Source organism: Larus michahellis, chromosome 2 (assembly GCF_964199755.1).
Source record: "Larus michahellis chromosome 2, bLarMic1.1, whole genome shotgun sequence".
Taxonomy (NCBI): domain Eukaryota; kingdom Metazoa; phylum Chordata; class Aves; order Charadriiformes; family Laridae; genus Larus; species Larus michahellis.
In genome coordinates, this window is record NC_133897.1 from 91970506 (window position 1) to 91985060 (window position 14555).

Consider the following 14555-nt stretch of genomic DNA (forward strand, 5'->3'; position numbering starts at 1 on the left):
TAGAAAATGTACAATGTTGGATGGACATAAAAGCTCCTTAGACTCTGAGCTTGACATCAAGAGTTGCTTAACTCTTAGGAAAAAAGATCCATTCATCTCAGAAATGTCCTTTGTTACTTTAAACACAATAACTGGAGTTCATATGTTGCTTGGTAAGAGCGGCCCATGCGTTAAGGCTGTGCAGCCTACTGTTGAGATCATGGAACAGGGTTTCAAATTTTGCTGTTTGATTCTCTTACCTGCTTGCAGAGTCTTGCTCAGTAGGTCAGTTTTGCCTAGAATTTTAAAAGGTACTTCGGCACCTAAAGCGTAGATCAGCGCCCCTTTGTACTGCTGTAAATGCCTGGATATCTACCTTCTATAAATATCCATTAATCCGGTGGAAATAGTCGCAAATTAATGCCAGCAAATTACAATCTCTAAGTTTTTTAGACCACGAGCAGGAATTTGGGTTTGAGCTAGTTTCTCCTGCTTTTAGTACAGTCCTTTATTAACTCATCTAATCATCTTCCAGACTGCTGGCTGGCCAGCAGCTTAGGCAGTGAGCACTAGTGAGAGGCTGCTTGCACCAGGCTGTGATGATTCCTGATTGGGGACATCGGATGATGAGCTTAACCCTGTTCCTGCACTGGAGCAATGCATTCAATCTAACTAAATATGCTGCTTTTTTAAAGAGAATAGTAAAGACTTTGGGACTATTAGAGATAAGAAAATTTGATGCTGTTTTCAACAGTACTTTTAATTTCATTGGTCTGTTTTACTAGCTAGTTTGAGTCTTAGAAGATAGGTATTTCTCAGGTGGTATGCTCATACACTGTTCAGCATGATCTTTCATGAGAAGTCAAAATAGCCCTGACACTCCTACCATGGAATGCCCAGCTGGAGGAACTCTGCTCCAGAAAATCCACAGGGCTTTGGCCATGAAAGGGAAGCAATGGTCTTCAAGAAGGCATTGGTGTGGTTAATAATATTAGATGCCTTTACTGATAGTTTATATAGGCAAGACATTATCAAATACAACAATAATTGATTGTGCAGAAATTATTAGCTGATACTTCAAGATCTGGGGATTCTTTGACGTAAGAGTGAGAAGCATAAGATAGCAAACTGCTTTTCTGTCCTGCAGTTAAATCCATATATCCTAACTCTTTTTTCAGTTGCTGGCAAATTTGATCCCCAGAGTTATTTTTTTCTTTCCATCATTTGGGAGTTTCTATAATGGTCTTTCTTAAGCCTTGTGTAAATTACAGGCTAAGTTTTAAAAAAGGGGGGGGGGGGCGGCGGAAAGGAAAAAAAACAATGCTATGTGGATCAAATGTCATCAATTTTACCTGTAATGGAAATTTTGTAACTGCCACCTTCATTATCTATCCCTTTATCTCAAATTGTTGAAGAGAACAATGCCATTTTCCATATTACAAGCTCCCATAGTCACTGGATTATATTGTTTACACTGTGCTGAATTAGTTTATTGTCATGTATATGGTATTTTCAAGAGAAGAACACGAAATTTTATGTTTTGCCTGGCTGCTGTTTGTTCCTCTAACAGAGTATCTTGTAAAGGATGCAGTCCAAGTTGTTTTCTCTTGATGGGTTTCTGGAACTTGCATTCTTATTGCTGTACATCTCTTGGAAGACAGGACTTTTGTGGAGGTCTTACCCAGGGGTTCCATAGGGTCCGGAGGCATAACATACATTGAAAATCCTTACCTCCGTCATGCTTTCATTGGCTGGAAAGAAGCCCTGAGAATAATCTCATCCTGAACTTTGTGACTAGAAGGAAGGTGTCCCAGATGCATGTGATTATGTGTGGAAGTATGGTCTCATGGCATTAGAGCAGCAGCAGAAGGTAGGAAGTTCTGAGTTTCCCCCACGCTGGCTACTTGCCAAGGCTGACAAAAACTTTAAATCCAATTTCCATGCAAAAATCAGCACATTATGTATCATTATCTTTAGATATCATCTCCCAGCTGATCACATCTGCCTTATTAATTACTTGAAGGATTGAAGAGTTATTGTCTTTTTTATTTATTTTTCAGCAAATGGACTTCTTAACATTGTTACTTAGGTTGATGTTTATATTTCTTTTGCAGGAACAGCATTGCAGCCTCGGCAGTTTGTGTTTTCAACCTGAGCGCCATAACTCAGGCCTTTAATGGACCCTTCAAATACCAGGAAAACTCTCGCTCTGCTTGGCTTCCATATACCAATCCTAACCCTAATTTTCAGGTACGGATATGTGGGAGAAAGGCAACAGTTTACATAAGGGTTTTTTCAAAGTGCTGTAGGGTTCATAGTTAATAAGTCCAGTTTTGCAGTATGTTATAGCCTAAGACCTTAAAAAAAATTACCAGGAAAAAAAAAAAAAAAAGGCTTAAGAGGTCCCCTTATTTCAACAGACCATTATCCTGCCACAAAATTTAGATGTGCTTTGAAGGGTAGGAGAACAAAGGCTTAACTGCAATCTTCTGTCAAAAGCAAACACTATCGTTACTTGTCAAGGTAACATTAATTCCTGGAAGAAGTATGATCAAACTGATGTTCTCTTTTACATTGTGTTTGTGCTATTAGAACCTGGAAAAGGAACGTTGTTTGACAGAAAAAAAGAAAGGTGGGGAGAGGGGGGTAAAGCAGGAGTGGTCAGGATTTTCTATATTTTTCTGTGCAAGGTGGTCCACGCTCCCTGAAGAGTCCTATTAAAAGAATTTGTGTCGTGGTGTGCCCCTCATTTGAACTTGTCAGCCTTAGAGGGTGTAATAATCTGCAGTTGGCTGACAGCGTAAAACTAATTAGTCCAAGTTGGGTCGCTCAGTGGAACTTTCTACAAAAAGAAAAGGGTATTTCATGTAAGCACATACGTATTGTTTTCTTCTTCAGCAGAGTCACCACTCCAAGAAGGACAATTTTAGTGAGTGTGATTCTAGCAAGGGAAAAAACCATTAATTTAGTGATTAACAACAATAGCTTTTCACCAAGATACTTAAGTGTATTCACCTTGATCCACCTTTCATCCTCCCTTAATCTCAAGGCAATTTCACGAGTTCAGTGCTGCTCCTATAACAGCCTTCCCTGTCTGCTTGTAAGGGTCATGAGACCTTCGCAAGCATGAAACAGTATGAGCCATTGTAAATTGTAGGTAGTTTTAATTACTCCCTGATTTATGCAAACAAAGGAAAACAAGACACTGAATTTGCTCTGAATTACAGGCCAGAACCACGTTGCCTTTCCTAAACAGTGTGTTTGGCATTAGCCCCAAGTGACAAGACACCATTTAAGTAAGCCATATTGCAGAAGTGAACTATATTTGTATGTAGCTTTTTACGTATTGTAGAAATATTTGTATTGTCAAAATAGTGATAGTAAGAGGGTCTACGTGAGGCTAAGTTTTTGAAGGAGAAAGCCTGAAGAAAGGCTTGTATGTAATAATCTTGTTTCTGACTAGGTGCACAAGTCTAATAAAAATTATTAACCTTTCCCTATAAACCTTGTGTTAAGGTATTGATAATTATTGTGAGAGCACCTCGTACAAAATGGTACATACAAACAAAGATGACAGCCTGATGGCTGTGTAAAAATGGTTTAAGTCTCTACTGTACTGCCGGTGCTCATCTCTAAATCCCAGTCAAGACTGAGGTGTTGAACAAATGTCTTGCTTGGATAGTCTGGCTGATTTTAATATGGCTGGTACTTCATCAAATTTACAAGAACAGTGGCAACAGTTGTATCGTATCTCATTAAGCAACAGCTTTGTAGGCCAGCGCTAGTATTAAAAGCTGTAACGTGGCCTTTTACAACACAGTATTGAAGTAAATTGACAGTAACTGATCTCTAGGTATCATCTTTCATTCTGTTGAAATTTCTGTAAGATTTCTGGCTCTGTAGCTGCAGCACTGATGTGTACCAGAAGCTAGTCTAATGCTTAGAGCTAGGTGTAACCATTTTTTGTGACTTGATGGTGCTTTAGAGTACATACTGCATGTAGGTGGGATATATTCATTGAGTCACTGGTTTCCTTCCCAGAAAGACAGACTTTTCTTTTGTAGAATGCTTCTGATAAAATATCAGGAGTTCTATGTATGTAGTCTCAGAAGTAGATTTATCCTCAGCAATAACAGACAGAAGTATGTGGTTTTAAGAAGGACTACTGCTCTGTAGCGATAGTTACATCGGACATTGTATTTCCAAGACTGGATTATATTAATGCAATATTTTCCAGATTAGAATACTATTGGAGTCACAGTTTTGAGGAACGCTGTTTCTCTCTAGGGAGAAAAACAGGACAATTTCCATTGTAAGACCAAGGAGCATATGTACTTCAGTGTACTATGAGTGTTCCAGTTGGAATGTTTCCTGCTTGATAGATTCAGAGAAATTCTTCTTTGGCGTCATTTATTTTTTTTCACTGGCCTGACATGCGGGGTGCTCACAGAGGAATTAATTGTTTCCTGCCAGTTGCTTAACTGTCTTTCCTCATCATATGAGCTCTCATTATGAAATTATTTATTTGAGTTTTTCTTAACATTTGTGGATTTGGAATGATCACTTAACTTCAGACTGGAAACGTGGCAATAATGAAAAAATGACTGGTAGGGTTTTGCACACTATTATTTTGTTCATGCTGTAATTCATAGCATAATTTATGACATAGTAGAGCAGAATGAAAAAGTATGACTTAGGTATGCCTTTCACATCACCGACGTATTTTACGAATGTTGTGAAGTACTGTTTTAATTCTCTAAAGCAATTATGCATGAGTAAACATGTGGATGTTTACATATTCACATGTGCTAAGCAGCCTTCTCTTTTCTGTCCTTGGTTAGTTGAAGACTTATACACAAAGATGATAAAGTTAACTGCCACTTACTTTGCTTTGTTTATTTGTGCTTCAAAATTTGTGCGTGCAATTAGTGAGTGCTTTCCTGTAAGAAAAGAGTACAGTTTCCAGATACAAAATATGGTCAGTTCCAAAGCAAAAAATGCCTTTGCCATTGATAACAGTTTATAGTTAGAGCGCTGCACTGTCCATTCTTGGCTAGTGAATGCAGGGTCTGAAGAAGCTGCTAGAACTGTGCATGATGCTGTGATGTAGGACCTCTGTCAGACCCTGGCCGTGGTATGACATGGGCTTTCCTTTGAAAATATATTATGTCTTTAGCACTGCGTCCATGTAAATTATAAAAAAAACCTATTCATGAAATTCTGTGTTTTGTTGGATGCTAGTTTGTTTTTTTTTTCCTTCCTGCCATGTAACATAGGATATAGCAAAATATTACTATAGGCCACTTGTGGTGGTCAGTCTGGTGCCCTTCCATATTGTTTAGAGTTAGGGAGCCTCGGTAGTACTGCCTCAGGAAAGTGGAACTTCCTCATTCACTATGTGGACAGTCTGGTCAGCACCAAAATGAGGCCTGAAAGTGGAATTCCACGCTGTCGCTACAAGATATACGCTTGGGTTTTATTTTCTTGTGCTGTAAATCAGAGAGTAAATCTGTGGTTATTGTTGACGCGTATAGTAATATTACTTTTCTGTGTTTACAGTGTGGCACCATGGACCAGGGTTTGTATGTAAATCTGACTGAGAGAAATCTTCAAGATGCTCAAAAATTCTTCTTAATGCATGAGGTCGTTCAGCCAGTTATTCCAATTCCTTACTTCATGGAAGACAACAGCCGATTTTCCCATGTGGTTGTGGATGTTGTGCAGGGCAAAGACATGCTTTTCCATATCATCTATCTTGCCACAGGTATGAACCCTGCATTGCTGTGATAACTGCAAAAGTTTATCAGGTCTATGAGTTTTAATTTTCTGTGAGTTAGTTATGGAATATGTATAGTGCACCTTGAACAACAGCTTTTCCTCTTTGACAGCATTAACTCTACCTTCTACCTTTTCTGAGTAGATGAATTCAGCAGTTTGAAATATCTGTTTGTATTATATTTTGAACTCAAATGTCGGTGTCTGTTTCCTGTTCTCCTTTGAAGGTATGAAACCTACGTGCTCTTGAGGGAGCGAACGGTTGGAAATTCTACAAACAGGACTTCACAAGTTTCTCTGTCTTTTGTTCTTTCTATGTAGTTCAGGGTACAGTCTCACCCAAGATAAGACAGTTTAGGATCCTCTGAGATAGAAATAACTCTACAAATAGCAAATAGAATTACTGCTATTGTTACTTCTGACTTTTCTGCTCACAAATCTTTTATTTCCTTTTCTTTTCATTTCATTTTTAAGTCATTTATTATGCAGTTTTACACCCTGCCTTATTGTTTGTCCATTTATATGTGAATTTAGCAATGCAAGAAAAATAATCCTCCACCTAAATTTGCCTTTGTTAGAAGTAGTGCTCTCTTGGTTCAAAATTTCAAACTTAAAAATAGCAAGGGTGTCAGAGAACTGTTTTTGCAGAACAAGGATGTCCCCAGCTGAGACTGAAATACTAAATTGGAGTAGCATGTTTAGAGCCTGATGGCATAAGATTTAGGGTAGTTCTCAAATACTTAGTCTCATGTACACTAGAGGGGATAGCTCATAAAAGCAATGGCTTGTTAACGTGCATAGTTTGTCTCACAGTGAGTAGGCACCAAATACGATAAATTTAGGGAAAGTATCTGTTGATCAACAAGAGGAAAAAAATCCTTATCCAATTTATTTGATCTTGCAATCAATGAAGTAAATTCCAAAATTACTGATTCACTAGAAACTGGATCAATCCTTTTAGTTACTAAAATTATGATTTACTACTGAAAATTATACATTCTATGGTTTATCGTTTATCAAGAGGCCAAGAAAAATGTGCATTGTGATTTAATATATGATTAAATTTTCCCTTGAAAGCATGGTACCATTTTTCAGAGAAGATTGCCTCTTTTGAGTCTGAAGAAATTTTATAGTAATTTGGTGCATTCGAGTGGGACAATATTTCTCTGCATATTATCCTCGTAGCTTTCTCATTGTGCTCCTTGAAAGATAGGCAGTAACATAAAATCTTTTAATAGGTTAAAACTGTGCTTGGATTTGACCAATTATAGCTGAAACAGCCTGCTGTCTGGTAAATCATAGCATTTTAAGTGAAATCATGCCAATACTAAATGCTGTTTGTATTGTAGCAGTCTCCTGACAGAAACAGAATTACAGAAACGTGTGCTGAATTGGTTTTATATGAAGAGACTATCACTGCATTGTGGGATATTTATATTATAATGGCAGCACCGAGAATGTTGTCATTTGTCATTATTCTGATTGTCTTCAGTTTTGAGTTTCCCCTACTGAGTTTTCTTTTCATGTTTGCTTCAGTAAGCGAGGATCTAAAACTTTACGTTTCATGGTTCATTAATAAATTGCGTTCAATAAATATTCTAGGTTCTTTTTATGCATCTTTCTTGCTGCTAAAACGATATTGCTCCTATACTTCTTTTGATGTACATTTGCCTTCTGCTTTTATTCTTCTCTGTACCTCTGGTTTTGGTCATTCATGGAAGAAAAATACTACTTTAGCTGGATCTTTAGTCTGACTCTAGCAGATGGGATGCTTTTATGTAATTGGACAGTGTATGTTTTGTAAGTGTGAGAAACCACATCATAAAAAAAAAACAAACAGGTAACAATAAAGTGTTCTTGAAGTTTTCTTGACAGAGACATTTCTATTTCACTGAATCACAGTAGGGGTTTTGTAACATTCCTTCTGCCCTCTCCCCGCCAATCAAGTATGAGTACTAAGCTTTATTTTCCAACAAATATTAATATTCACTTTTCTGAAAAATTACCATTTTTTTTAGATTTTGAAGTTGCCACACAAATATTTATATATAAATAACATACCTGCAATACATAAGGGTAATTTAAAAATCCCAAGATATACCAAAATACACAGCATAATTTACTCAAAATCTTATGATTTGAGGAGGCAGGCAGTATTTTTACCTTCTTTGGGGTGCAGGTCATAATTTTAGTTTCATGATATTGGTAATGATGCAGCATCTTAGTTCTCCATAGTTGTATCTTTGCTAGTGTAGAGGATGTGGAGCAGTTAACACTGAGTTTGCATCCTAAACTACATGTCGTAAAAGATTACTGAGAAAACACCACTGCTTCTGTTAACAACAGAAACTAAAAGGCAGCAGCCTTAACCTCGGAAATAAACAATAACTTTGAAAGCAGACCAAGTTTAATAATTTTGAACTCATCCAGTGTCCGGGCTTACTCCTGCATACAATGTTATACAAGCTCCCAACACCATAGAGCATGTGTATGTTTGGGAGAGGTGGAAGAGTGGGGTTACAGTCCTTACCAGACTGAGACAGGTTGTCGTTATTGTATCTTTTCTGTTTTAATTTACTTACATTATTAAAAGTGGTGGCAAATTAAATTTGGAGTTAAATTTTTGCCATAATGCTCCATCTTCAAAAAAAGCCTAAGGAATGATATGGGGAACAACGGGCTGATCTGCATGCAGTCCCTGGGAAAATCAAGGAGCACACCTCCTTGGAGCACACTTCTGTGGGCACATGATGGAGAAGGTGGTGCTGGCAACGTTCCATATTAATTTCCTAAGGGTGACTCACATCTGACCAACTGATTACTTTCTGTGGTAAAATGACTGGATTTGTACATGAGGAGAGGGTAGAACCTCAAATTTAGCAAGGCTTTTGACACTGTCTCCCACAATAATGGGAGTGTGCCCAGGTGGCCAAGAAAGCCAATGGCATCCTGGCTTGTATTAGAAACAGTGTGACCAGCAGAAGGAGGGAGGTGATTGTCCCCCTGTACTCAACACTGGTGAGGGCACACCTTGAGTATTGTGTCCAGTTCTGGGCACCTCAATACGAGAGAGATATCGAGGTGCTGGAGCGAGTGCAGAGGAGGGCAACGAAGCTGGTGAAGGGCCTGCAGGATAAATCTTATGAGGAGCGATTGAAGGAGCTGGGACTGTTTAGTTTGAGGAAGAGGAGGCTGAGGGGAGACCTCATCGCTCTCTACAACTACTTGAAAGGACATTGTAGAGAGGTTGGTGCTGGTCTCTTCTCACAGGTAATTAGCGATAGAACAAGAGGGAATGGGTTCAAGCTGCAACAGGGTAGGTTTAGGCTGGACATTAGGAAAAAATTCTTCACAGAAAGAGTGGTCAGATACTGGAATAGGCTGCCCAGGGAGGTGGTGGAGTCACCATCCCTGAATGTGCTTAAGAGTTGTTTAGAAGTGGTGTTGGGGGATATGGTGTAGGGGAGAGTGGGGCTGATGGTTGGGCTCGATGATCCCAAGGGTCTTTTCCAACCTGGATGATTCTATGATTCTATTCTATGAATATTCATATATCCAAATTAGGATGTATGGTCTGTATAAGCAGACAACTGGATGTATAAAACCTGTTTGGATATCAGGCTCAGAGGGTAGTTGTTAATGAGATGTATAAAAGTGGTAAGGAGCTGAGTTCTGTCCTGTTTTAATCGATGACCTGGAGGAGATAGCAGAGTGCGCTCTATCAAGCGTGCAGATGACACCAGACCAGGGTACCAGTAGTTACAATGAAAGACAGTGCTGCCATCCAAAGGACGTAGACGTGCTGGAGGGATGGGCTAGCAAGAACCTCACCAAATTCAACAGGTGCAAATGTGAAGTCCCAAATCTGGGGCAGACCAACTCTATGCAATGACTGAGGCTGGGGACTGACTGTCTAGGAAACAACTCTGCTGAAAGGACTTGGGAACTTTGGTAGACAGCAAGCTGAACATGAGCCAAGAGCGTGCCCTTGCAGTAAAGAAGGCCAACAGTGTCTCAGGCTGTATTAACAGGAACGTAGCCAGTGGATCAAGGGAAGAGATTATCCCCATGTACTCCACACACTTCAGACCACATGCAGTTTTGGCCTCCCTCCAATGCAAGAAGGATGTTGATAAACTGAACCAAATTCAGTGGAGGACCACCTTCTGGTGGGGGCTGCATCACCATGCCCTACGAGGAGAAGTTGAGAGAACTCCTTGTTCATCCTAGAGGAGAGAAGACTTCAGTGGGGGGGTCTAGTAACAGCCTACAAATACCTATAGGATACATGAAGAACGGAGCCAGGCTCCTCACAGTGGTGCATGGTGGGAAGACACGAGACAACAGGCAGAGCATTTCAGACTGAATATAAAGAAAGACTTTTTCACTCCGAGGACAGTCAAGCACTGGATCGAATTTCCTAGAGAAGTTGTGCAGTCTCCATTGTTGGAGGTTTTCAAGACTAGACAGCAACCCAGTCTGTGTTATAGCTAGCTGTTCTTTGAGCGGGACGTTGGACTTGAGACCTCCTGTTGTCCCTTCCAACCTAAATTACTGTCTGTCTGTCGTATGCCACTACAATGGGCAAATAGGTTGGGCTAAAGTACATTTTCACTCAACCCTGTGATAATAGATGTCATTGTATTTTCTGCTGCCAAAAGGGGAGTGCATTCAACTCTAACAGAAGTACTGGCAGTAAACAATTTACACCTACTGATGTAAAGCAGGATGGATCCAACCCATGCTGTGTGAGACGTACTCTGCATAACTTTTGTAGTTACAGTTCATTACAACATTCTTACTAAAATTGTATTTTGGAATGCACAAAGCTGATTCAGTGGAAAGGTAGGCATATAGATTGGATTGAATACAAATGAATGCTCTGCTGTCTTGCTGTCTTGGTGACTCAAAGGAAAAACCCCATTCTTTGAAGCAGATGGGCAGTAGTTAGGAGAAAATTCTCTCTTCCCTCCCTCACATTCACTTACCTATCCACCCTGTGATTAGAATACAAATATTATAGAGGAGAATAACCCTGACAGTATAAAAGTGTAATCTAATTTCATTAAACCTTAAATAGATATAATATTACTTAAGGGGAGACTGGGAGTAAGCAAACAAATGCATTAATCTGCTCTGTCAACAGTCTTCATTTCCTAAACCTTTGCCAAGTCATCATTCTGCTAGGAGATTCTGATGTGCTGGGATTTAACAGCTACCGCTCATATCAAAAATGTGCTTTAGTACTTTGGAAACACATCTTAATCTTTCGCTGCACTGACTTCTAACACAGAACGAAGGGATATATCAGTTCCTGCACATTTTGTGTCGCTTAGAACTAGCAGTGCTGCTGGCTTGAGGCAGGCAGAAATCCCTGAAACAGTTTTCATTGATTCAGAAAGGAAAGTCAAGGAAGGCATTCACAGAAATTCTGAACTAAAAATCATCTATAATAATTAGTTAAAATTAGAGCAAGCTAGAAAACAACCCAATATTCTGGTGTTTCAAGTTTTAAAAGACTTTACTTCCTTCTTCATTAGAAAAAAATCAAAGCAAAATGGTGCTATGTATGTCATAGTTTTGTCTCTTCCCCCCCCCCCCATTTCTTTCTGCCTTTTATTTCTCCCTTTCAATTTAAATGCCTAGGTGTTCGATAGTTAAAAACGTTGCCAATATCAAAAGGTCTTCAAAGCATTTTTCAGAAAACAGGACGCTGCAACAAGAGCAAGTAGCCCTTATTTAGAGGACTGTTGCAAAATGTATTGATTTATGAGAAGGAATAAGAAAATTAAGTATGGTGTCTAGTTTGAGGCTATTCTGAAAACAGTTTCTGGTTGCTATTTCTTGGGAGTTCAGAAAAGTAATATTTGCACTGTCCCAGTGGACTGAGGATGTCCCCTCCATATCCTGAGTAGAAATGGTATTTGCCCAGTGGTGGATCTTGATTATTGGGATTTATAGTTTAGCATTGATGAAATTGGGGTGTGGCTGACTTATAAAGAGAATATGAAACTTGAGGAAAGATGTACTATTGCCTACATTACATGTCTCTAAAGAGTGGGATGTTCACTGAACTGAACCTGAATTTTTATGCCATAAAGCCAGGTTTTATCTGAGACTTAAAGATAACTGAGGGATGTTGCAACAGGTTTTGAACTTCCCTTTCAAAGAAGTTCTAGAAAGTATTTTTCCCTTCTCTTAAGAGTCAAAATTATAGGTAGCAGTGCAGATGATAATGATGAAAATAATTTTCATTAAATACATACAGCAGTTATTATGAAGTGGAGAGATTTCACAGAGAAATTTCAAAATACATTTTTTTAAAATGGAGATGGATTTTTCATACATTTGCCTTTAGAAGGGTTATAACAGGTAATACATCTCCACAAATATAACATTTTTCTCATAAAGCTGCAATGCTCTATATTATCCAGAAACCTCCTGAAGTGATTTGGAAGTGTGCGTGAAACTCAGTTTGGAAATGCTATCAAAACAGTTTGTCTTATTAGATGGGAGTGAATTGATGCAAAGTATGGCATGATTTGATTCCTCTGTGATTTTTGTTACAGTTCTATCTTTTTTTTTCTTCTTTATTTTTTTTTTCCCCCTGTAATTAATACATGACACTTTTTTGCTAGGGAACAACGCAAGGTCTTAACAAGAAAAAACACTGTTCTGCATGTGTTTTTGCTAAAATGTCTCAGATGAAATATTGTCATTTTCTTGGCAGACTACAGGTTCTGATCAAAGTGTGCAGCTTTCACAGTTTAATGTGCATGGTGTCATAATATATGTAGCACTGTGAAGTTATGGACCTTAAAATTATAAGTAAAAACATATGCTTGTATGTGTCTCATATATAGTGAAGAGAGAAACAATGCTTAAACTGACTGCATTTTTTCCAATTTGGTTCTACTTCTGACTGTATTTTCTCAGGTTTGTTGAGGTTATTGGAAGTAATGTGCAGATAATTTTGTAGAAAGGAGCTAGAGATATTTCCTCTCAGTTTGAAAAGCACCTTTTTAGTCTATAAACTACAATATAAAGGCAATAATAATAATGATCAAAGTAGTCATAATTTGAGTCACAAGCCAAGTGTGAAAGTGGAAGGAAGTCTATTTGTATGTTTTAATACTTTCTAGTTCAAAAACAGAGAAACAGGAAAATCAAAGTGCAGATGCATAATGAGGCATAGACACTGTGGCGGGCAGTTGTCACCTTTTAAAACTATTTCTCTTCTGTTCTAACAGAAAACACAGTTGCTTTGTTTCTCATGCCATTGCATGGCAAAGGCATAGTGCGCTTTTACACAGTTGTAAAACGTCTCTGCAACAAACTACTTCCCTGTAACTTCTTATCCTTCTGGCCTCATGCAATGTCATTTTAAGAGACTTGAGGCAAGGACAGTCATCAGTTTACCCTGCTGTCTAAAACCAGTGCATGTTGGAAGACACCAGTCCTAACAGCAACATGATGATCTTGAACATTTTTTTTTTTTAAAATCGTGCAGTAAACCATAAAATTAATAACCTTATTCTCTCCTCCTTTTCCAGTGTCCAATACCTCCAATAAAGGAAAACCCTAGCTAAATGAATACTTTGTTTATATGATTAATCTTTGCAGGAAACATTTTACTTCAAAGTTAAAAAAAAGATTTAAAAGTTTGCATGGTTTTTCTTCAAGACTCTAGTGTTCACTCTGGAATTTACGCTAATGTTACGAAGAATGCTTGCTATATATTCCTGCTAGAATATTTATGTTATTTTCCATGTAGAATATCTTTAAAGATAAAAAAGGATAGTGTAAGCCGTAGTAGTTTTACTACGCAATTTAAGCAGGAAGTGTTGAATTGCCACTGCCTTGTGTATTGTGTCATCTGTACTGAGCAAAGTGGCTTTAAAATGTTACAAAATGAGAATGCCCATGTCTAAAGTCCAGGTTACATAGTTATAAATGATACTATAGGGCTCTAGAGAATGAAACCCAGCGTTTTAAATGTCCAGTAGTACTGATTTCCCTTGGCTTTATCACTGTGTGTAGAGATTAATCATTCTGCCAGCTCCAGTTGGAGAGTGCTATAGAGGTTTCTTAATAAATAGATGGCTCTAACTAGAGCTGGTTAAATTATTAATTGACAGCAATTTATCTGTGAGAATCGTAGCCCTTTATTTGGTTCACAGATTACCCACCACTTATTTGTAGTCATTTTTTGTTATTATAATCAACTCATAAATAGGTCATGATTTTGATTAGTTTGTTGCTGATATTTGCTCATATAGTTTGTTCATATTTTAGATAGCATGTTCATGAGTTGCCTTCTGTAAGTAGATGGCATTGGTATTCTATTCTCTCATGGGACAAATTTTAGAAGGAGAAGCCCTTTTTTTCTGTTCACAAATTATCGTTATGTCTTTATAATTACCCAGCTCTATTGGCTAAAGACTATAAATAAATGTCCAAAGAACATACGGTGTGTGCGCTTTTGTGCTGCCACTGGAAGCTGGAATTGCTGCAAGAAACAGCTGTTGGCTGAAGAACAGCTGGCTTTGCTTGCATGGGCGTGAGACTAATGCTAGGAAGGGAGAGATCGTGATGAGCTGGAGACAAAGCCTCAAACCTTCCCTTTAAAAGAGACCAGCTCCTCTTTGTCACAGTGATGCTGAGCTTTTAAATCCCGTTTGACTACTATATAAACTTAGAATGCCCAAATAACCTTTCTGGTTTTTTGGGAACTATCACCTCTTCTTCCTGACAGGGAAGCTAGACTTGCTAAACCCCTACATTCATTTGTTATTAGATAA

At 38.4% G+C, this 14555-nt stretch overlaps 1 protein-coding gene across 8 annotated transcripts in view; it reads left to right on the forward strand.

Moving 5' to 3' along the window:
• SEMA5A (semaphorin 5A) overlaps positions 1-14555 on the forward strand; it is a 353355-nt gene that overhangs the window by 215783 nt on the left and 123017 nt on the right. For all 8 annotated transcript variants that reach the window (XM_074576222.1, XM_074576228.1, XM_074576225.1 and 5 more), the window contains 2 exons: positions 2094-2229; positions 5539-5743. In XM_074576222.1, the coding sequence (XP_074432323.1) occupies positions 2094-2229; positions 5539-5743 (341 nt within the window). The remainder of the gene's footprint in view (positions 1-2093; positions 2230-5538; positions 5744-14555) is intronic.